This window comes from Elgaria multicarinata, chromosome 2 (genome assembly GCF_023053635.1).
Source record: "Elgaria multicarinata webbii isolate HBS135686 ecotype San Diego chromosome 2, rElgMul1.1.pri, whole genome shotgun sequence".
NCBI lineage: Eukaryota > Metazoa > Chordata > Lepidosauria > Squamata > Anguidae > Elgaria > Elgaria multicarinata.
In genome coordinates, this window is record NC_086172.1 from 83,637,811 (window position 1) to 83,660,709 (window position 22,899).

At 44.0% G+C, this 22,899-nt stretch overlaps 2 protein-coding genes across 2 annotated transcripts; both read right to left on the reverse strand.

Annotated features, from left to right (window-relative positions):
* Nucleotides 1-6,950: 6,950 nt before the first annotated feature.
* On the reverse strand, nucleotides 6,951-12,162 carry LOC134393675 (interferon-induced transmembrane protein 5-like). Its single transcript, XM_063118737.1, has 2 exons — nucleotides 11,945-12,162; nucleotides 6,951-7,427 (listed from the first exon to the last, which is right to left on the reverse strand). Exons 1-2 carry the CDS (start codon nucleotides 12,128-12,130, stop codon nucleotides 7,206-7,208), a joined length of 408 nt encoding a protein of 135 aa, XP_062974807.1. The 5' UTR covers nucleotides 12,131-12,162; the 3' UTR covers nucleotides 6,951-7,205.
* Nucleotides 12,163-17,898: 5,736 nt separating this feature from the next.
* Nucleotides 17,899-19,645, reverse strand: LOC134393369 (dispanin subfamily A member 2b-like). Its single transcript, XM_063118397.1, has 2 exons — nucleotides 19,388-19,645; nucleotides 17,899-18,105 (listed from the first exon to the last, which is right to left on the reverse strand). The coding sequence occupies exons 1-2, from the start codon at nucleotides 19,643-19,645 to the stop codon at nucleotides 17,899-17,901; spliced, it is 465 nt and encodes a 154-aa protein (XP_062974467.1).
* Between the last annotated feature and the right edge of the window lie 3,254 nt (nucleotides 19,646-22,899).

Consider the following 22,899-nt stretch of genomic DNA (forward strand, 5'->3'; position numbering starts at 1 on the left):
ACCCTCTACCTCCATCTTACCCTCCCTTCTATCCTGGCACATCCTGGGCCGGATCTACACTACTGCTTTAAAGCGCTTTATAACAGTTATAAAGCGCTTTAACTGCTTTAAAACGCTATAAAGCTGTTATAAAGCGCTTTAAAGCAGTAGTGTAGATCCGGCCCTGGTTTGTAAAAATCCCTACCCCCGAACTGAGAGAGAGAGAGAGAGAGAGAGAGAGAGAGAGAGAGAGAGAGAGAGAGAGAGAATGAATAAGAAAAGCGAGAAAGAAGGGGAGAGAAATGCCCAGCTTGCCCCACATTTGGGGGCAAGGCACCACTTGGGAACAAGCCAGGCAAGCCCCCCTCCCCATAGGTTTGGATGTTTATGAGCCTCTTCCAGGTGAGGCTCTGGCCCAGTCCATCCACCACACAGTCCCCAGCAGCAAACCCTTACCAGCAAAGCTGCAGATTGAAACAGTCCAGGTAAGCAGGCTGGCCACCAAGCAGAGCTTGGAGAAGCAAGAAGGCCCTCTTGCTGGCAGGTAAAGCAGCTAAGGCAGAGAGTGAGGTGTTGTGTGGCCCAATCAGCCCCATGCTGCCAGTTGGGCCCTTGTGCTGCTGGAAGGAAGGAAGGAAAGCCACGGCAGGGCTGGTACTTTCATGAGCCTCTTCCAGCTGAGGCTTTGGCCCAATCCAGCCACCACACAGTCCCCAACAACAACCCCTTACTAGCCAGCTGCAGATTGAAACAGTCCAGATAAGCAAGCAGGCCAAACGAGAAGGCACTCTTACTACCAGGTAAAACACAGCTGAAGGGCTAGCTTTTGTGTGTGTGGCCCAGCAAGCCTCATGCTGCCAGTTGGTCCCTTGTGTTGCTCCCAGGAAGGCACAGTAGGGCTGGTTCTTTCATGAGCCTCTTCCAGCTGAGGCTCTGGCCCAATCCAGCCACCACACAGTCTCCAGCAGTAAACTTTTACTAGCAGGCTGTTGATTGAAACAGTCCAGGTAAGCAGGCCAGCCACCAAATAGAGCTTGGAGAAGCAAAAAGGCACTGTTGCTATCAGGTAAAATGCAGCTGAGGCAGAGGGTGAGGTGTTGTGTGGCCCAATCAGCCCCATGCTGCCAGTTGGGCCCTTGTGCTGCTCCCAGAAAAGCAGCCCATGGCAGGGATGGTTCTTTTATCAGCCACTTCCAGGTGAGTCTCTGGCCTAATCCAGTCACCACAGTCCCCGATGGCAAATCCTTACCAGCAAAGCTGCAGATTGAAACAGTCCAGGCCAAGCGAGAAGGCACTCTTACTAGCAGGTAAAACACAGTTGAGACAGAAAGCTCATTGCTTCGTGTGTCCTAATTACCCCCATAGTGCCACTTGGGCCTTTGCGCTGCTCTCAGGAAGGATGGAAAGCCATGAGAGAACTGGTTCTTTTTTGAGTTTCTCCCCTATGCAAACTCTCTACCTAACTAAGGAGCTGGGAATACTGAGAGATTATATGCACTGTGGCTCTGTAGCTGCAGCTGAATTGAGTCTGGCTCATTAGTATTCACAGGTGGTTCTTCCTTCTCTTGAGTAGACCCCTCGAGTCTTCACCCTTTTGCTCCTGAGTAGGAATTTTCAGCCTTGAGCTTTTCGGTGTTCTGTAATGTGACAAGGTGGCATATATATATATATATATATATATATATATATATATACACACACACACACACACACACATATATATATATATATATATATATATATATATATATATATATATATATTTGTGGGGGAACAGGTTCTTCCAAAGCTGATTTTTCTCCTGCAAAGTAGGTGCATTACTACTGAGCAACAGCACCAGTCCTCATTCCCCTTTAACTCTGCTTATGGGAAGGAGGGGGGAATGGACCCCTTCCCCTTCTGTAGCTGAAGACTCTAGACTGGGGGAACCCATGGCTTTTGTTTCCTTTCAGTTAATTTTACTGTGAGGGAGCAGTGCATCTAATGGGTGATTTGTGGCAGAGGTTTTTCTTGAAAAGGGACCTGGAAGTTTGGAGGTGGGGTGGGTGCCTGAGAGTGAGGAGAGAGATTAAGGACTGAACTGTGGAATGGGGCGGGGGAGAGAGTAAAAATCCCAGACATGAGGGAATACTGATATTTACTTTGGGGGTTTTGAGATTGCTTGGTGACAATTCTGTCTGAAGGACTTGAGAAACATGGCTGCTGCTGCAAGCTTCTTAATGACTTTTTACCTCAGGCCAAATTCCCTAAACCTTCACCCTCAGCAGATACACCCACAACCAGGTCCACCTCTTGGGTACAGTCTTCCTCTCACCCCTAATGTTTGTTACACTGCAGTCAGCTGTTACTAATTGCATTCTGATTTCTTTGTCTGGGAACTGCTCTGTTAGGAGTTAAGGAGTTGCTCCTTTTGTTTGGGTGGGGGGATTTTTCTTCAGCATTGCTACCACCTATGTGGTTTCTTATTTACAGCAAATGCCTATAGAAACACTCAACTGGAAGTACCATCAGTTTTGAAGAGTCCAAGCGTCCCCACTGCCCAGAGGCATGGGGCCATGATGCTGAAATTGCTGGGTGCCTTTACCACCACCTGGGGGGGAGGTGCCACACTGCTGCTGAAATCACTGAGCCTCTCCTCCCAGAGGAAAGGCTCCTGCTGAGACCACTAGGCTTCTTGCCTGCCAGTTGTATTGAAAGGGGAATTTCCACAGGTGTCATTTGTATGCATGCAGCACCTGGTGAAATTCCCTCTTCATCGCAACAATAAAAGCTGCAGGAGCCCTGCCCTCTTTTGTATCTGGTCACGCTAGGCACAGAATTAATTTTTAAACTTAATTTGTGTTTCAGGTAGACATTTCCTGCAGTTGGAAGCTCTACCTTTAAAGTAGACTATTTATTAGGAAGCAAAATCTTATTAACAAATACAAGGAGTTATTTACTAGACTTTACCACCATTTCAAGAGACAAAGGCAGGATCTACACTACTGCTTTAAAGCACTTTATAACAGTTTTGACAACTGTTGGGGCCCAGGACGCACCCCATATACAGTTTTCAAAACATTTTCAAAGTGCTTTAAAGCACTTTAAAGCAGTAGTGTTTCTTGAGAATGTTCTTTCTGTGCTACACAGCATTCCTTGACAGGCTTTATACTTGTAATTTCTACTTCTAAACATGCCACAAGATTTTGTTTACAATTTGGCATGGCAGAAACTTTAGACTGGGTTTGCTCACTCGAACTGGGGGATCTTTAAAAACTGGCCCTTTCATGGACTCACTTGGCTTAGGAAGTGAAGCCTCAACTTCTCTGGCTGAGGGGAAATTTCCCTTGTGCATTTCTGGGAGAGGTTCCTTTGGCAGTTAAGAGTATTGTCTCCTCCAGTGGCTAGGGTTTTAAGGAGAGTCTGGATTTCTGTTTGCTGCTTTGGGAAGTCTCTTTCTGACACTTTAGATTCTCCCTCTGGCAACAATTGTGCACCTGCACTGCCTATACTTACTTTTGCTGTTGGCTGGGCAAAGTATCCTGGTTCCCACTGTACCCCTGTCAGGGGGGCATCCTCTGAGCATTACACTGAAGCTTCTTGTTCACTTGAGGATGTCCATGGGGGAACCGGGCATCCCTATACTGCTGCACATGCTTCTCTCAAGACCTGCCTTTGCTCAGGAGTCCAGGAGTTGGCATCAGTGATTGGTGCTGCCTTTGCTCTATTAATAATGCCCAAACCTTATACAAGAGTACAGTTGGCTGCTTGTCATTCATGTCTTCCCCTAAAGAACTGAGTTCATTCCATAGGGAAAAAATCTGAATGGATCTTTTGTTAAGCAAAAGGCCATGTTTGGGTGGGCACGCCCCCTTGGGGGCTGGACATGTTGGTGGGCACGCCCTATTGGGGGCTGGACATATTGGTGGGCACGCCCCCTTGGAAGCGGCCATGTTGTCCTCATTTTTGGTTTCCAAAATATGGTCATCCTAATCAATGGTTATAGAGGCTAGGGTTGATGGAAGTTGTAGTCTGACAATATCTGCAAGGCCGCACATTTCTCACCCCTGCTGTAGGACCATGTCTGTGCTGCCTCTAATGGGAGCAGCTACCATAATTGGGGGACAGCATGGGTCAAGTTGATCTAGTGCCAACATTGTGCAGTGCCATATGCAAACAGCAAAGGAACAGTAATACGCAAAGGATTGCACTTTGCCATTTGGATTCTGTGGGTCTTTTTGAGTATTGGCAGTAAGCTGATATAAAGGGACCCAGAGAAATATGTGCTGAGTCAATGTCTTTGATGTCTTCTTAAAATGGAAGCTAGGTGATAAGAAGCCACCATGACCTCTGGTGACTCATTACATGAAGGTGTATGTGAACCATTGCGACCTTGCCCTAAAAGCTCCATCACACCTTGGAAGAAACGCTGGCTAACACTGGCTACCGTCGCTTCTCCATGGACACTCAGTTACTTCCTGTTTTCAAACAGAAAGTAAACGAGGTGCACATGGGACATTCAGTCCCTCATTGTGCACACGCTGCTTCTCCCACACACAGCAGGAGAGGCCAGCAACTGGACTTTTTCTGGTTTTTCTTGCCGCGCAAGGAAGACCAGAAGGGGCAGAAGGCACGTGAGAGGCAGACGATGTCATGTGAGCTACCACCAAGGAATCCGTGAGTGCCCAGTAATGAGCGTGCAATAAAACGCTCGTCAGTGGAGCTTTAAGATTGCCATTACACAAGTAAAGCTGGGTGGGAGGTGTAAAACTATTCAGGCTAGCTCTAATGAGGATGCCTGAATTTATTCAAATTTCTAGATAGCTTGGGGTGATTCTTGAGATGAGGCCTGCCTATCCAGCTAGGACAAACATATCTAGAGAAGTGAGATGCTTGGGGTACTTCCAGATAGAGGACTCCTAGAGCTGCCCATCCAAAGGCGTTGTACATCTATCCTGTCTGTTTTTTCCCCCTTACCTTTTCCTTGCTGCTTTTCTACAGCAAGAAAAAGATGGAAGGAGTAGTGGGAAAACACACGAGGGCTATGAGTGGTAGAGGTAGACATTATCATCTGGACCACCCATAAAATGAGTGAAGCAGGACAATAGCATGATAAAAGCTTCTCCTGGAGGCAGCATTGGTCTAAATGCCATTTGCATTAGATAATATTATCTCATCCATCTTCTTTGAAACAGTCTGAGGCTGCAATCCCATGCACACTTAGTTACAAGGAAGCCTCATTGACTAAAATGGGGACTTACTTCTGAGTAGATATGCATAGGATTGCACCGTGAGGGTACTTGAAACCAATGGCAAATTCACTTTTTTCACTGTCCTATCTTTCAATTCTCCTCACCATGTGAATTTCCATGTTCCACACACTGTTCTATAACATTTCATAACCATGTGTTTACATTGTGACAGGGCTCTTCAAGGCATAGATTTGGAGCAGGTCTAGCATAAGCCATGGGCTATCTAGAAAGGCTGCCCACAGGCATATCATCCTTTTAGAACTATGTGACCGCCATCAAGCTTTTGTTTTTTGCTAAGCTTAAAATGAATGTCTAGTACTCATTCTTATGAAGTACAGCTTAAAAACATGACAGAGCTGAAAACAACCCAGAGTCACCCTGTTCAGATGCCACACTAAGCCACAGTGGTTAAGCATTCTGAGCTAAACGTTATGGCAGTGTGTGTCGTGTGAACCATGCCTAACTATGGTGGCTACATATAACCATGATTTAAAGACGCTCATTAACCATTTGCTGCAAAAGTGTTAGCTAGGGTGACCATATGAAAAGGAAACAGGGCTCCTGTATCTTTAACAGTTGCCTAGAAAAGGGGAGTTCAGCAGGTGTCATTGTTATGCATGCAGCACCTGGAGAAACTCCCTCTTCATCACCCTGCCGTCTTTTGTAGAGTAACCATGGCTTAGCGTGTCACTTGAACAGGCCCATTAATTTTTATTAACACAGAGATGCACAAAAGACTAGTGAGTTGTAAAATTATTTAATTACTTAAATAGTAACAATCAAAACAGACTGGAGTCAATGCTGGGGAAGGAAAATAGGAAGGTAACATTGAGGACTCTGGAAGATTCTAATGTTCCTCAGGAGACAAAGGAGATTCAAAGGTCTTGTCCACCTGATTTCTTAATACAAGGTAAAATATGAATTGAACTGTAACAAACAATATGCATGAAGTCGATGGGGAGAAATTGGGAAAATGTAGTTAAACTTGTTTTTTTTAAAAAAAAAAAACACTTGAAATTCAGAAATAACATTTTAATAACTAAACAAGACAAGGTAAAATATCCTGGATGAACCATGCCCTCTCCTAGCTAATAAATTAAAGTTAAGTCTATGCATGCCTACTCAGGTGAAAGTACCGCTGACTGTCAGGTAAGTAGTTACAGGACTGCAGCTGAAATATGTTTCTATAGACCAGCTTTCCCCAAACTGGTGCCTTGCAGATGTTTTGGACATCAACTACCATCAGCCCCAGATGGCATGGCAAATGGTCAGGAATGCTGGGAGTTGTAGTCTGAAACATCTGGAGGGCATTACGTTGGGGAAGGCTGCCATAGACAAGCCACCACATGTTTGAACATCAGCCAGCTAGCAGTCACCCTGGAAATAGTTAATAGTTTATTAATTACATGACTGGCTTGTGCAGGCACCACACCAACAGATGATACGGAAGGTGTGATTTTTAAGAAATATCCATCGCAAGTATGTAAGCTAATACATACCCAGAACGCCTGTACATATAAACTGCACTGAAAACACATTACGAGAATTTTTAAAGGACACACTTTTGCATGTTTGTAAATGTGGGAAGCAGTTTCCATAAGCATATTTAATAGCCTTGTATATCTTGGCTGTATGCTTTCTGTGTGGCTTGCTAAGATTGGGTGCAAACCAAGTGGAGAGAAGGAGAAGACAAAGCTGGAGAGAAAAGCAACGAAGAGGAGAACGGTCTGGTGCAGCAGGTGGAAAGAGCACTGCAGCAGGCAGCCTGGCTGTGGGTCTGCGCAGGATGCTAAAAATGAATGCCCACAGCTGCTGCAGTGTGAATGGCTGGGCTATGAGATGAGTTCCAGGATGCATGAATGCATGCATGTAATGAACCAGATGCCCTGAATTAGAACTAGCCAAGGTTTCTGTATTGTGCAGTTGTTGGGTTAGACCAGTTGACAGTCTCTTAATGATCAAAAGACGTTTCCAGGAAGGCTCAAGGCCCCCGGCTCACTTCTTGTCATCTTCCTCAGTAGGAAAAAGTCTATAAGCCAAGTAGTCCATGGACTCCTGAGCCAGCTTGGAGAGGTGGAGGACACCAGTGACCACCAGAGCTATGAGCACTAGCGGCAGCACCACATTCCACAATGTGGCAAGGACGTTGTAGCATTTGGCTTTGGAGCCATAGCGGTGGGCAGCTTCCAGGTCACCAGACACCTTCTGATCCCGTGCCTTGAAGAGAGAGGAAGGGGAACAACATTGAGAATTAGATATATTACAAAGAAAGGATGGACTAGCATAGGAAGCCTCCTGTATAGAACAGGACGATGCAGTTGTGAAGGGCAACACATTCATCAACACCAGAAATTGAAGCCACAATATTAGAAGTAACTCATAGCCTGAATCAAGTCATGCCTTCTCTCTCACCTATATATGTGAGTGAGAGAGAAAGCATCAAGCCCACCACTTTGGTCCGTAGAGTTCTCATGGCAATTGTGCCAGGGTACATGATGTAGGAGACATTGCTGAAGCTGCACAGGTTTCCTTCAGCTGAGTGCTTGGATGGGAGACCACCCAGAAATCCCCATGGACGTCACCTTCAGTTCCATGATGGAAGAAAGGAAGGATATACTTGTATATAAAAATATAAGTAAAGCTCCATGCTGTTGCCCTGTATTCCACAAGGCAAACTGGGAAAACTGGGTGATTGGCAAACATGGCAGAGTTCATATAAAAGCATGTGCTACAAAAGTCCACAAATCTTGGCAGTGCTGTAGGGTGAATGCACGTTTCTGCATTTCACATGAATTCATTTAGTGCCAAATGACAGCATGAGAAACTCCTGTGTGCTCCTTGGCTTAGCCTTGGTAGGCCAGAGAATGTGCAATTTGGAGCTTGAGAAGGAGCAGGAACATGACACACCCTTCTGGAGAAAAAGCACCGAATGTTGTCATTGTTCTCTGGAATTTGAAGACAGTATCAGATAAATAAATGTTACTTCCGCCTGTGTTTCTACCACACAATCCGGAAGCCTCACAATCTCTTTTTCCACCCCTGTCTAGGCATATTATGTTTGTGCACACCTCCTCACTTCTGCTTTCATGCTGCATTACATGCCAGTCTCACAGAATTTTCACAGACCACAGAGTGGCACTTCCCAAGCATAATCAATGGACAGGCCACTAGGGTGACCATATGGAGAGGATGACAGGGCTCCTGTATCTTTTAACAGTGTACAGAAAATGGAATTTCAGCAGCTGTCTTTGTATGCATGTGGCACCTGGTGAAATTCTCTCCTCATCCCAACAGTTAAAGCTGCAGGAGCCCTGCCCTCTTGACCAGATACAAAAGAGGGCAGGGTTCCTGCAGCTTTAACTGTTGGGATGAAGAGGGAATTTCACCAGATGCTACATGCATAACAATGACACCTGCTGAAGTTCCCTTTTCTATGCAACTGTTAAAGATAGAGGAGCCCTGTCCTCCTTTCCATATGATAATCAAAAGAGCTATTCAGGCCCCTTAAAGTGAAGACAATAAAGTAAGAGAAAGGGGCGGATCGTATCACTATCCGTGTTCACATATACTACAAAGGTGGATAAGTATTATAAAAGCCTTTTAATATATTAATAAGTTTCACTAGTGCAGAAAAAAGTATATTGCCACTGTAGGGCTGTGTAGTCTGACATTTAAAAACACATTAAAAATACTAGGAACTCATTCAAAGACTCTTAAGTCAAGGAATTTTTTTTAAAAAAAAACCCAAACACGTTTCAACCCTAAAGGAGGGTCTTCCTCAGTGGTCACATATATTATATAAACACTTAGAGATACTAGGTAGTTATTTACAAATTGCCAATGCCACTAGATGTAACCTTGCTTTTTAAAAGTAGGTATTGGGCTTGTATATTTCAGCCAGCATCACATGAAAACACCAGCAAAATTGGGGCCAGCATTCGCTACAGAAAATAATAAAGAGGCTCCTTGCAGATAGAATACCACCTTGGCAGTTGGGACAGGAAGCTGTATCCCAAACCTGGGATACTGGCTGAAATATACAAGCCCAATACCTACTTTTAAAAAGCAAGGTTACATCTAGTGGCATTGGCAATTTGTAAATAACTAACAAGTATCTCTAAGTGTTTATATAATATATGTGACCACTGAGGAAGACCCTCCTTTAGGGTCGAAACGCGTTTGGTCTGTGTTTTTTTTTTTAAATTCCTTGACTTAGAGTCTTTGAATGGGTTCCTAGTATTTGTTAATGTGTTTTTAAATGTCAGACTACACAGCCCTACAGTGGCAATATACTTTTTTCTGCACTAGTGAAACTTATTAATGTATTAAAAGGCTTTTATAATACTTATCCACCTTTGTAGTATATGTGAACACGGATAGTGATACGATCCGCCCCTTTCTCTTACTGTATTGACTCCTTTCGTATGGTCACCCTTGCAGCAGGTGAAGCTTCCCCATTCCGTGCTTGCTAATCTCCACACTCTTGGACCTGGCATGACTCTTGAAGGGGCTGCTTTGGCCGGTAGCACTTTTGTCCAGCTTCCGTTAATTACCTCTCATTTCTTTTCTTTATTACGTTTTATTTATTTAATACATTTGATTGAAGCTCTCTGGGCAGTTCACGAAACTAGGGTGACCGTATGAAAAGGAAGACAAGGCTCCTGTATCTTTAACAGTCGTACTGAAAAGGAAATTTCAGCAGGTGTCATTTGTATATATGGGGAACCTGATGAAATTTCCTCTTCAACACAATAGTTAAAGCTGCAGGTGCCCTGCCCTCTTTTAAATCTGGTCACTTTAGTATAGCTTCTGCAGCTTTAACTGTTGTGATGAAGAGGAAATTTCACCTGGTTCCTGACATATACAAATGACATCTGCTGAAATTCCCTTTTCTATGCAACTGTTAAAGATACAGGAGCCCTGTCCTCCTTTTCATATGGTCACCCTAACAAAACGTTTAGGCCATGTTTACAGTTCAGATTACTGTGATGTGCTCTACATGGAGCTGCCCTTGAAAGGGGTTTGGAAACTACTTGCCAGTGCAAACTGCAGCATCTGGTGCATGTGTGTACCACCATTTTGGAACATCAGCCCTGCAGACACAGCATCAGGGGGAGTAAATCGGGAGACAAATGTTGATGGTGGGGAAATCACTGCTCATTGTCCAGCATTTGATCAGGCAGGTTTGGCAGTGTGGTTACAGAAGGGATAGTGGGACGAAAAAAGCCCAAGAGTAATGATATTGCTGCCATATGACTTTCAAGACTTTCAAAAACTTTTGTCTTTCTCCAGCCTAAACAAAAGCAACTCTGCCCCATGCTCTCCAAAGGACTCTTCCCTTTCTTTTGCGGTCTGTGCTTGTTAGTAAAGGAAATTCCTGGGCCAGATTCCTGAGCTGAAGCAGTAAATATAATTGCAAACGTGTACTTGCCCTAAATGGCTACCTGACTGCATTTCCTAAGACTTGCACAGCAACAACAGAAACTTGAGTGCTGAATCTTTCTTCTGGAAGTCTTCTCCCTGTATTTTCATTGGAAGTTCCAGCAACCAGAATATTCCATCAGTGGTACCACCAGGGTAGGACTCTGGGACAAAAGTTCAGGTCCCGACTCAGCAGAATGAACAGGAGCCCCACTCCACCCCGCCCAAACACAGTAAGGTAGCTTGCCACATTTTGAAATAACCAAAAGACCAAAAAAAAAAAAGTTTTTTAAAAAGTGAACTAACACATATTAACATCTAAAGAGGGCCTCCTGTAGGGTCATTAAGGATGCAATTTTATGCATGTTTAGACAGAAAAAAAGTCCTGACTGGCTGGTGAATACATGGAGTTGCAGGACATTTTTCTTTCTAAACATACATAGGATTGCTCCCTAAGTCTCATAAGTAATTTCAGAACTGCATCATTGTATGACACTTGTCTCCTGCAGAATGCAAACAACTGTGAATACTGGACTACATAGGGGTAGTCTGCACAAATACTAAACGTTCTGTTGTGTCTTTGAGGTCCAGCAGGTTTTAACCCAGATGACTTGGGCCAGCTGGATGAAAGTGAGTTGTTTGAAGGGAGCTGCACAGAGGTATGTTTTACAATGTTTAGCAGCCATGTGATGATTCCTGGAATCATATCTGCGGGCTGTGTACAATTTTTTGCCTGAATCATCTCTGCCTCTGGTGCTTAAATGTTAATCAAAGCCACATCTACTTGGAAAGTGAAGCTTGATGTTATCAATTTCTCATTTCATACAGCAGAATGCAATGAGCTAGTTCATGGTATTCTCTTTGTTCCCTAGTGACTGCATTTCTTTTTCATCTCTTTCATCTCTTAAAAGTACTTTGCATTTCAGGGGTTAGAGAGGAATCAAAAATTCCAGTCCATTGGAAATGGATGCTTCAGTCCCCTGGAGGAAGTCAGGAATTTAACATTTAAATCCATGATATGTTAAATCTATCTTATTATTCTTAGCAGAAAAACTACGGAAAGGAATTACCGTGTGAATTTAGCTACGAAGTAGTCACATGCAAGCATTTGAGTTTCACTGGACTCTTCTTCATGGCATCTGCCTTCTACACCTATGTAGACTGAAATGGTCTCCTCGTTTTCTCTAAGGTTCCCAAATTGATTCTGTGTTGCTGCTACCACATAACGACAGAGCAACTATCTGGGAATTGTATATGGCCCCAAGACATCAGAACTGTGCAAAAGAGATAGCACTTGCCCAGAAACTTCCTACCTTGACAGAGTAGGCAAGAGCTACAAAGCCGAGGCAGCAGAGGTTCATATAGATGGTGTTGAAGACGGACCAAATCATGTAATCACGCGGGACTACAGGCGGCCTGACGGTGATGACGGTTGGAGACGCTTCCTTCTTGTGGGACGTCATGGGCAGGTAGTCTTCACGCGGATACGAAGTGTCCATGATTCCAGCTGGAGGAAATATGCCGTTTCCCAGTAGTGGCAGTCTGTGAGGGAAGCTGGGCAGGGACAGCCCTTTATATAGTGCCTGTCTGGGGCATGTATTCATTTCCATCTATATATAAAACAGGGAAATTACAGCTCTAGCTTAAGTGTGGTTATCAGAAATGCCTTGCCAGGGCTGAGAGAAATATTTGATTTTTCAAGCCTGCCCTCGCTCCTTTGGACAGGGAGTTCTTTTTATAACTGTGTGGTTGGTGTTGGCCTACCTCCCAGCCTGGAGAACTGGTCCAAAATTCAGGCATGTGGCTTCAAAGGCAGCCAGGACATGTACATGTTTGAAAAGCAGCAAGGTGCTACTTACACTGCAAATGCTCTCATATGCGGGAGACCATCGGTTACGGGTACAACACTTATATTGTGTCACTGATTGTATCCTGTGTCTGCAGAAATGTCTTCTTGTTATTACCCTAACAGTTGCAGTGTCTTCCCCCGCACACTCTCAGTTCCCATTGTCAGTTTCCCTGATCTGCTGAACAGTCAACATCTGTTTATTATTGACTGTCAAATGTAGGTAAGATGGTGGGCAGAAGATCTTTACTCAGATCTCTTTACTTTAAAACACACACACACACACTTTTTAAAAAGTATGAAGCACTCTGACTCTGTTTAACCCTTTCCCTCTGTCACTTCTCAAATTTAACTGACTTCCCCAAACTTGCTATTATCCCTAGAGCTTCAACAGCTACACCTGAATTTTATGATGTGGGGCTAATAGCATCTTTGGGGTCAATTTAGATCAGGGAAATGTATCAGAGGCAGTATGCTGATGCACACCAGTTGATGGGGAACATGGGCAGGAGGGTGCTGTTGCACCCGTGTCCTGCTTGTGGGTCCCTGGTCAACAGCTGATTGATCACTGTGAACAGAGTGCTGGACAAGATGGACCCTTGGTCTGATCCAGCATGGCTCTTGTCCTTTTATTCTTAAATGAGATTGAAGAAGGAAGCATTCGATACCTCCTCCCCTCCCCATTACCTCTGTCCCAATGAAATTTGGCACCCCCTGCACACCTGTTTTATTTTAACTTTAATTCTTTTTTAACAAATACCTCTCCTACCTTTTATCTGGTTTGACTCCATGTCAGTTCTGTACAGCCACTAGCACATCACTGGCACTCATGTACCACTACTGCTGCTACTCCTCTTGCAGAACTGGGGGAAATTGCATAGTAGCTTAGCCAATGGTTATGCAACAATAATGTAATTGTCAAGATTCTCAGGGTATGTTATGGTATCAATGGGGGGTCCCTCAAAAGCAAACATGGAGAAACAACAAAGAATAAGGCCATGTTTTTATGGACAACAAATAAATATAAAGAAAATACAAAGATTTGTGGAATGGACCAGCAGAGCCCAACCTCCCTCTCTCCTAGACCTCTTAACCCATGCAAGCGCCTCCTCCCCTGCATGCTTCCCTACAATGGCCAGCATTCTCCAGCCAGCAGCATTGGCTGGGGAATGCTGGACATTGTAGGACCATTTCTGCCTAAACATGCATAGGGTTAAACTCTTAGAGCTGGTGGAAAGAAAAGTGCCAACTTCCCTCTGAGATCAGAAAAGCAACCTCAAAAGAGAAGGAAGGGTGGCGTTCCAGTGGGTGGCAAGAGGAGACTGGAGAGACTAGGATATGAGACATCCTGAGCCTCCAACCTCATTCCCTCCCCCTCCAAAATGTCCTCACTAGTTGGGCTGAAAAGCCATTTTACTTAAATTCACCAAAGACTGAGGACACGGAGGCAAAGATCACCTTCTTCACTCCTGCTGTCTTGCCGGCTTCAGTCCAGCAGGGCATAGGAATCTCAGAAGCTTAACAGTGAGGGAACAGTCAGCATGATCACGCCCTCAGTGTGTTTAGGACTACAACGGCTTTAGGGCCTGATCCTAAGCATAAAGCAGGGCAGGGACCCCTTGTAGGATGTTTTAGTGGGCTCCATCTGTACATGGCAAGCTTTTCCCACCCCTCCTGTACAGCTGTTACAAGTCAAGAAGCCCTCTATCCTCATTTGGGTTTGTTCGCTTTATTTGATAGGTTTAGGTAGGCACCAAAGAACCCTAGTCATGGAATGATTTGCCAACATCTTCTGCAATTGGCTTCTGTTTAATGTTCTGTTTTCCTAACAGCTTTCACTCCATTCTTGTAACTCTCAAACGAAGTCCTGTGGATCTGGTCAAATGAATTGTAGCCCCTGGGCTGGAACCATTAAAAGGAAGCGTTGGGGTGTCAAGATGTAAAATGCAAGGATGACCAGAGGCAAAGGAAGACAGAGCTCTTGCACAGAAGATGCATTTACTTTCTCCCATATTGTTATAAAAATTACAGGAGCAATTTTTTCTATTGAACATGGAGATGTATATACTCAGGTCTCTGCTGTAAAACCAGCCTGAGAAAGAAGAAGCCTCGTAGGAAGTCTCTAAGTAAAGGTTATTACTATTTAAGTTCAGTTTAAAACTTTATGCTCCACCACTGTCCATTCTTTTAATTATGACACCACCATGTGGCTATAAGTAGAAATGCAAGAAGTCTATCCAAGGCCCGATCTACACATCGTTGCGGAGTCACTTCCGTGCGCCTTGAGTGCACCCGAAAGCTCCTCGAGACACACACCCTTACTTTTAAATCGCCGTTTCCCGCCTTTTGAGTGGTGTTATTTATTCCGTCTTAAGTCAATTTAAGGCGTTCCTTCTTCCAACATGTGCAGCATTTCTTCGCTGTTTCCTCACCACCCCGCCCCATCTTATTTTGTTGGCTTTCCACTTCCGTTAACATTTCCAGTGCGAACAGCAGCATCCATGTTTAATCTTCTTTCCCGGGCGCGAGGAGAGGTAGGTTCTATTTGTCTTATTCCTTTCCAATTTTTTTTTTTTAGTTAATGTTATTGATGCACACGTGTGCACGTTCGTGTAGTGTTAATCTATATTTTAAATATTTGAGTCTACTTTGTTAAAAGTAATTATCCAACCCACAAATCTGGCGCGAACAGCAGCATCCATGTTTAATCTTCTCCTTTCCCGCGCACGAGGAGAGGTGTATTGTTTTCTCAGTAACGCATTTCTTTCTGAGTAATGTCGATGTTTTTGTGTCTCTCTTTTTAATTTATTCTTCCCCTCCCTTATGCCATAATTTATTTAACTATAATGTGGAAACCAATGTTCACTAATGGATTGAAATTTTTGTCCAGAAAATATGCTATTTAGTAAAGTCTCCCACCCACCCCACCATTCTTAGCATTAACCTTTTGCATGCATTTCTTCTAAGTAGAAGTGTTTTTCTTCACTGGGGTCAATTTCATTTTATTTCTTTATGTTAGAAGGGATATTTTGGTAAGTTTCCCCCACACACACCCCACCCCACCCTTCCTTACATTACTCTTTCTCAAGCATTTGTTCTTAATAGAACTGCTTTTCCTCACTGGTCAATTTCCTTTTTCTTTCAAACACAGTGTTCTTTGTTGGCTGCTGAACTGTATATTTATGTTAGAAGTGATATTTCAGTCCAGGACATTTTGTATGAGTTGTGCCCGGCGATGCATGTGCTCATCCTTGAGCACAGAGAGTGCTCGAAGAGCACATAGGAGTAAATTTATCGAAACAGCAATGGTGCTGACTAATTCTGTTTGGTTATCCATCGACTTCATCTTCTCCACAACGATTGTGGGATTTGAGGAATTTTTTAAAAAGGGGGGGAGCAATGGAGAACGTCACAAGCATCGACCAAAGCCTGGCTATAACAAATGCCCACTTGCGACGGAAGGGGCAGGATTTTAGAAGAGTGTGAACCAGTCCAACAAAACGAAATGTAGTATATTTAAAGAAAAAGCACCAGAGACAGAAAAGAAAGATGCGCTTCATTTAGGTGCGTATAAAAAAAATGTGCACAGAAGCGACTCCGCAACGATGTGTAGATTGGATTCTGGTGTGTGTCTCGAGGAGCTTTCGGGTGCACTCAAGGCGCACGGAAGCAACTCCGCAATGATGTGTAGATCGGCCCCTGGGATAGTAACTGCCCCCTTGCAGACACCCATGTATATTTCATTCATCAAACAGATTTTCATTTAAAGGTGAACCCCAACTTTCCCTACCAGCAACCCCTTTTTGTAGGATGAACTAAGGGACTTAGGTTCAAATAGTAGTGAGGTGGATGAGAGGCCTACATCTGGGGCGGTGGAGGGTGTGTGTGCAGAATATAAGAAATTACAGGCTGGTTAGCTTCACAACTGTTCTCATTAAATTGGGAGAAGTATTATTAAAGGTAAAATTATTCAGCACATAGGACAAGTCTTACAGAAGTAGAATCAACGTAGTTTCTGCCAAGGTAGGTTGTTTCACTAACATTTTACAGACACAGGCCCTCATCAAAGATTTCTGAGAAAACTTAGCAATAATGGGATAAGAGGAGTGGTTTTTTAAAGTATTGGTAACTGATAAAAGAGCAGGCCTTAGCTAGACCTAAAGTTTATCCCAGGATCATCCCGGGGTCATCCCTGTGCATCTAAATGACACACTGGGGATCCCGGGAACAGGCAGGGATGACCCCAGGACGATCCAGGGATAAACCTTAGGTCTAGCTAAGGCCTCAGAAAGCAGAGAGCAAACAGGTTCTGTTAGCCTGCCTTTCTCAGAGGAATGTGGTTGGCTGCAGGTGGAGAGAGAACCGATCTGATCCACCAATGGATTTCTTAAAAAGCTAGCCTGAGTCATGTAAAGTAAATGTGTAGGCTTTGGGTTGCAAAATTGAGTTTGAAAAATGGGGAAATTGGGAGAGGAGAGAAGGATTGAAGTATCCCATGCATTCTGAGAAGGAGGTGCTAATAGAGTAAGTCAAGTAAAAGTAAAGAAGTAGTCAGAGATCATAAGCAGACTGGCACAGTATTAAGGACATGGAGAAAAATCTATAGACATCTATCTTTTTACGTTGACAATGATTTCCTCCATTCCAGTTTGCAGATGGATTGCAGATAGGTTTTCCTTTTCTGCTCCATTATTAATAATAATAATAATATTTATTTGTTACCCACCTCTCCCTCCGGATCGAGGCGGGGTACAACATAAATGCAAATGCCATAAAATACATATAATTTAAACATTTAAAACTAATACATTATTAAAAACAGCACATTATTAAAAGGCATCTTATTATTATTGGGAAGAGGTCCATTTTTCAGTGGATAAACATCTGAGAAGGAAAAGGTTAAGCACCCTCTTCTCCTGGGTGCCCCACTCCCATTCATTTTAAAGGGTCTTGTAAATGCAAGCTTTTTTGCTTGTAACTTCTAGTTTGGTCCCAGACAGGTAGTATATGAAACAAGGACTACAGAATACAGTAACATCGAGCTAAAAAACCCTCCAATAGGTAGCTTGAAAGTTTCAGTCCTGAAAAGCTTTAAGCACTTTTAAACATACAACAAACAAACAAACCTATTTACACTGAATCAAAAACATTTTTATTTTTTCAGAATTCACCTGTCTTCAGACTGAAATTCAGAAAAGCTAAACTTATACAAGTATAGTAACAAGTGATAAACTTGTCAAAATACTAAAAACAAGAGAAAACCAGCGATAGTTCCCATGAACAACAGAGATTGGAGGGCTACAAACTCAAACTTCAGGACAGAGAAAACAGCACTCATATAAACATTGTCTCATTCCTTTAAAGTGAAAGAGCGGGGAAGGTTCAAATGGGTATAAAAGAGCATAATGTTGGCTGCATTATTTATCTCCCACGTTCATCCAGTTCATCTTCATTCCTTATCAGATCGCGGAGTTTGGTATTGATGAGATGTCTACTAGAGGCAATCCCAGTGATGACTCCAAGGAAGATGATGACACTCAGCATGAACGCAGCAATATTCAGCAGCCTAGCTGTCCTGCCGTACCTGGCTGCACCTTCAGGATCTCCAATAACTTTACAGTCTCTTGCCTAAAAGAAAGAGGGGAGAGAAAGTATTTCCCCCCCAGAAATGAAAAATATCAGCAAAAATGTCTTTGCACATTCTTTGAACACCTGTATCTCAAATAGACTATTCATGGCTATTCATAATTGTTGCAAACCAAGGATCTCCCACTCAGTGTTATCAGCAAAGACTGCAAGTTATAAAATTCTTGCTCCTAAATTGTTGCATCCTATTTTCACTTAGCTTCACCATTCCCCATTCTTATTTTGAGATAATAACCATCACCCTCCCCACCACACAAATTGCCTGAGGCAATGCAACTCTAATTATATTAACACTCATTTTGTATTTGTCAAGGGAGAGATAATGGCGATGGAGGCTACAACAATTTCTTCTCAAATGCACCAAAAAGCATCACTACAGAATTCCTGTTTGCACTCCTTTTTCAAATACCCTGTTCACTACCTGGGGAATTATATTCTGAAACACATCCATTTCAAAGGGAGAGGGGAACATGAAGATCTGAAGTTGCCTACTCCTTAAGTATCATCCAGTAACTCCAACACTTGACCCTAAAAGCTTTCACACAGAAGTTGACAGGGACATGAAGGCGCATCGTTCCCTGTTTATTCACCCCAAGGGTGAATGGTAAGTCCAGAGTATGCTCTGACCCTTCCAAAATACCCAGTCCGGGGTGGAAGGGTGGGGGCTTAAGGCAATAAATAGGGAACGATGCCCCTTCATGTCTATGTTACAGAGCCTGGTTCCTAAACACAAGGCAGATGTGTTTTTAGAAAAAAGCAACATTTGGCCGTGGTAGATAGGGAGGGGGCCAGTGCCCAGGCGCAGAGTTCAGGACAGCCTTGAAGGGCCGGCCAAGAGGTTTTTCTGTGCCCCTTTATTCGAAAAGCAAGAAGGGGAGGGAGAGAGGGGTGAAGAGAGATTCTGGGTGCTTGTGCACTTTTCCACATCAGACAGAAGGGGTTTTTTTGGGGGGGGGGGGTCTTCAGATTTCCCTGTCAAAGTCATGTGCCTCTGAACTTCTGGTAGGTACTATTCATTTCTTAGCAGAGGAATAACACATAATGGGAAACCTGTGTTGACCCATGGCCTTCTGTGGGAATTGTAACTCCCATCTATTCGCGCTAAGCTGCCCAGAGAGGGCGCGGCGGCGGAAGCGGCGGATGCGGCGGCCCTTGGATTTGAACGCAGGAGGATGGAGGCGAAAGGCGGCTGTGGCCCAGAAGCAGGCGACCCTCCCAGGTTAAGCTTTGGGGGCGCTTCCCCGCCCGCTCTGGGCGCGTTCACCTTGATGGAGAAGATGAGGGCGATGAAGCCGACAAAGCAGCAGTTGCACGCGGTGAAATTGAACAGCGACCACACGACGTAGTCCCTGGGCGGCTGGATGACGCCGCCTACCACGTGGGGATAAAAAGGGGCGGGCCCGTACAGCTGCCTGGGCTCGTGGGGGGGCATGTTGACAGTGTGCGAAGCCGGCTGCATGGCCGCTGGCGGGGCGAGTGCTCTGCGCTCCCTAGCGGCGGCGCTGCTGCTCCGGCGAAGCATGCGGGCCCCCCCCCGACCAACGGCGGGTCCTTGCCTCTGATTGGACAGAGAGTGGGAGGCGGGGGCGGAACAGACAAAGGGCGCGCGAGCGACGGTTTCTTAGAAGACCCGCTTTGGAACGGAGGAGGCTGGCGGTAGGACCCGCGCGGATGGGTCTGGAGTCAAACTCTCCCACCGAAACCTCTGAGATTCTAGCTGCGCTTACTTGGGAAAAGACCCAAGCGTTGCAAGTGGCTACACCACAGTGGCCAACCAAAGATCATCAAAAGAAGTGCAAACTTTTGAGATCTCTTCATCGGGCAAGATGGTATTTTAAAAAGGGGAGTCAGAATGACTTGGTGGTGAAGTCACATTGTTTGCACATGTATCTAACATAATGCTGGCAGTTCGCCAGACGGCTTTTTGCTTAGTCTCTTCTTTTAAAAGTTTAAGGTCTAGACAAGAAGTCTAAAAGAAATTTTCTGAAGATGGAGATAGCTGGGCATTTCATTTTTTTTATTGCAGTCTTTTTACCCTTTTACTTCCAAAAAGAAAGCCCAAGGGTGATGACGGTCACATACCAAAACCAATGCAATGATCTCTGAAAGACCGTTGCTAGGGAGAGAATTGTAGAAGGCCCCGTTTGCTAGTGTTGCATTCTCTGGTCTGGACCAGCCTTTCCCATCTTGGCACCCTCCAGGTGGTGGGAGGATGCTGGGAGTTGTAGCCCAACCTGTCTGGAGGTCACCAGGTTGAGGATGAGAAGGCTGCTCTGTTTTGGAGAAGGGCTGAGGACAAGCAGTTTACGATGTGGATTAAAGTGACTTGCTTTGCTATGATGATGTTGCTTTTGACTAGCTCCCACAAATCTTGCAAGATCTGATCATCCCATAAATACAAAGATATAAATTAAATATACATGCTAACACATAAGTTTGCATAAATATTCTTAAGCCTGATCTACTACAATTTAGCTTTAGTCTCCTCCTCTGATAATGGGATTTCTTAAATAGCCCACTCCAAGCTACCCTTCCCTTTGTTCAAGCTGGAGGGGTTCAAGCAGGGGCATGAGGATAAAGGCCAGAAGAGAGATGTTTCAGGCAGGGGATGAGGCTGGGTGAGTGATCATAGACTTGTTACTTAGGTGGAGGAGAGAGATGGAAAAGGATGTGGTGGCTTCTGAAAGCTCATTTACGCAGCCATTTTCTTAAAAGTATCAATTTATAAATCTGATTTTTTTGTATTTAATTCAGTTTTTTTAAGCATTTAAGTACTAAGCTTTATTTTTTTAAAATAACTTGGTTAAAAATTAATTTGCATACAAGCCTGGTAAACCGACAGCTATTATTCTTTAAACTGAATCATTAATCCTATGCGAAACACATTGGCTCCAGTCTAACTAAAGTTAATTGTACATAATTCCCATTTAAAACCAATGAGGCAATTCCGTTGTGATTAATTTATCTCCCCGTGCTTTCAGTGAGACTTAGCAGGCATAGGATTTGTTGACTGTTCTGTTGGTATAGAGGCACAGCCAGCCTATTGTGAATATAGCTGGATTGCTAGCTTAAGCAAGGGGGTGTCTATATGATGGCACTTTGCCTACTGTTTCCTCCAGAACCCCGCAGCATTGCTGCTGCAAAGCAGCATCAATAGGGTTACATAGCAGGAGTGAGCGCAGGCTATCCAAGCAGGGAAAATTGCAGAGCCATTGTCACCCAGCAGTACTGAGCAGCAAATATTGAGAGACCAAAAATCATGACAATCCTTTTTTGTTTTGTTTTCTGGCAAATCTGTGCAAGTTTGAAATCCAGTAGCAGTGCATTTGCGCTGCTACAGTTCATTGAACTTATGCGTTATACATCATAATTGCCCTTACTTTCCCCCCCCCCCATAGACTTTAATATCACTATAACAGCCTTTACTAAGCTTTTTGAGCCCACCCCCTGCCCTGAATTCCCACGCCCACCCTGCACTGGGAACTGCCCCTACCTACACCCACTCTCTTAATCTGAACTGAAGCCACCAGTGATAGACAAGGAAAAAAATGTGGTGACATCAGAGCAATGTAAAAAGTCAGTAAAATGGCACATTGAAAAGTGCTGCTTCACGGGGAATAGCACGATGTGGCTGAGAGTTAGCAGTTGCATGATATAAACAACAGCGTGCAACTGTGCTGCCATGATGGCCATAGCTTAGGGTGATAGAGCACATGTTTCACATGCAGAAGGTCACAGGTTCAATTTCCAGGTTCTCCCGGTAGGGCAAGGAAAGGAATCTTGTCTGAAATCCTGTAGAGCAGCTGCCAGTCAGTGTTGACCATACTGGGTTAAATGGACCCATGGTCTAACTCAGTATAAGACAGCTTCCTACGTTCTTATATATCAAGTGTATAGACAAGCCCCAGCTGCGAATGAGCTTGGGCTATCATTACTTTTGGAGGAGTTCCACCAGAGTCTTCTGATCAAGTTAATTTCAGAGGAATTCTCTGCAGGCCTTTTGCTGGGGGGTGGGTTATATGGATACTGTGTTGGGTGGGTTCGCCTTCCTTCCCTTTCTGTGCTTTGCTCCAAACATGTGGGAAGCATATAGGGAATTGAACCCCTGCCTAGAGGGATATCTGGAGACTGGCAGTACTGCATTCATTGCTGTTTGTGCCACTGTGCTGATGCAGTCAAGAATGCTGTGGCATTCTTTTGCATGTTGTGTATTTATTTATTTAAACATTTATATCCCACCCTATAACACAAGGATCTCAAGGTGCCATACAGATCAAATCATACATGTAAAATAAAATAAATATACAATTCTAAAACAAATTAAATCATTAATATGTTAAAACCAATATGAAATTTTTAAACATCGTATTTTAAACATGTATTTCCCCCCTTTTCCTTGGGGGCTGAGCAGGCATAGGATTTGACTACCATTTTGTCAATTTAGTCGGAGCATTAAAGTAGCCAGGGTGTAAAGTACTTCTAGGATGGTGCCCTTCGTATAGGAGACTGGGGGATCTCCACTACTTATTATTATTATTATTATTTATTTATATAGCACCATCAATGTACATGGTGCTATACAGAGTAAAACAGTAAATAGCAAGGCCCTGCCGCATAGGCTTACAATCTAATAAAATCATAGTAAAACAATAAGGAGGGGAAGAGAATGCCAACAGGCACAGGGTAGGGTAAGCAGGCACAGGGTAGGGTAAAACTAATAGTGTAAAGTCCGCACAACATCAAGTTTTAAAAGCTTTAGGAAAAAGAAAAGTTTTT

What these genes read in the sequence shown, in the direction of transcription:
- LOC134393675 (XM_063118737.1), bottom strand. Translation starts at nt 12,130, where the DNA reads ATGGACACTTCGTATCCGCGTGAAGACTACCTGCCCATGACGTCCCAC. An exon ending in CTCTTGCCTACTCTGTCAAG is followed by an intron (nt 7,428 to 11,944) that starts GTAGGAAGTTTC and finishes TCTCTCTTCAAG; the next exon opens with GCACGGGATCAGAAGGTGTC.
- LOC134393369 (XM_063118397.1), bottom strand. Translation starts at nt 19,645, where the DNA reads ATGCTTCGCCGGAGCAGCAGCGCCGCCGCTAGGGAGCGCAGAGCACTC. An exon ending in CCCTCATCTTCTCCATCAAG is followed by an intron (nt 18,106 to 19,387) that starts GTGAACGCGCCC and finishes TCTTTCTTTTAG; the next exon opens with GCAAGAGACTGTAAAGTTAT.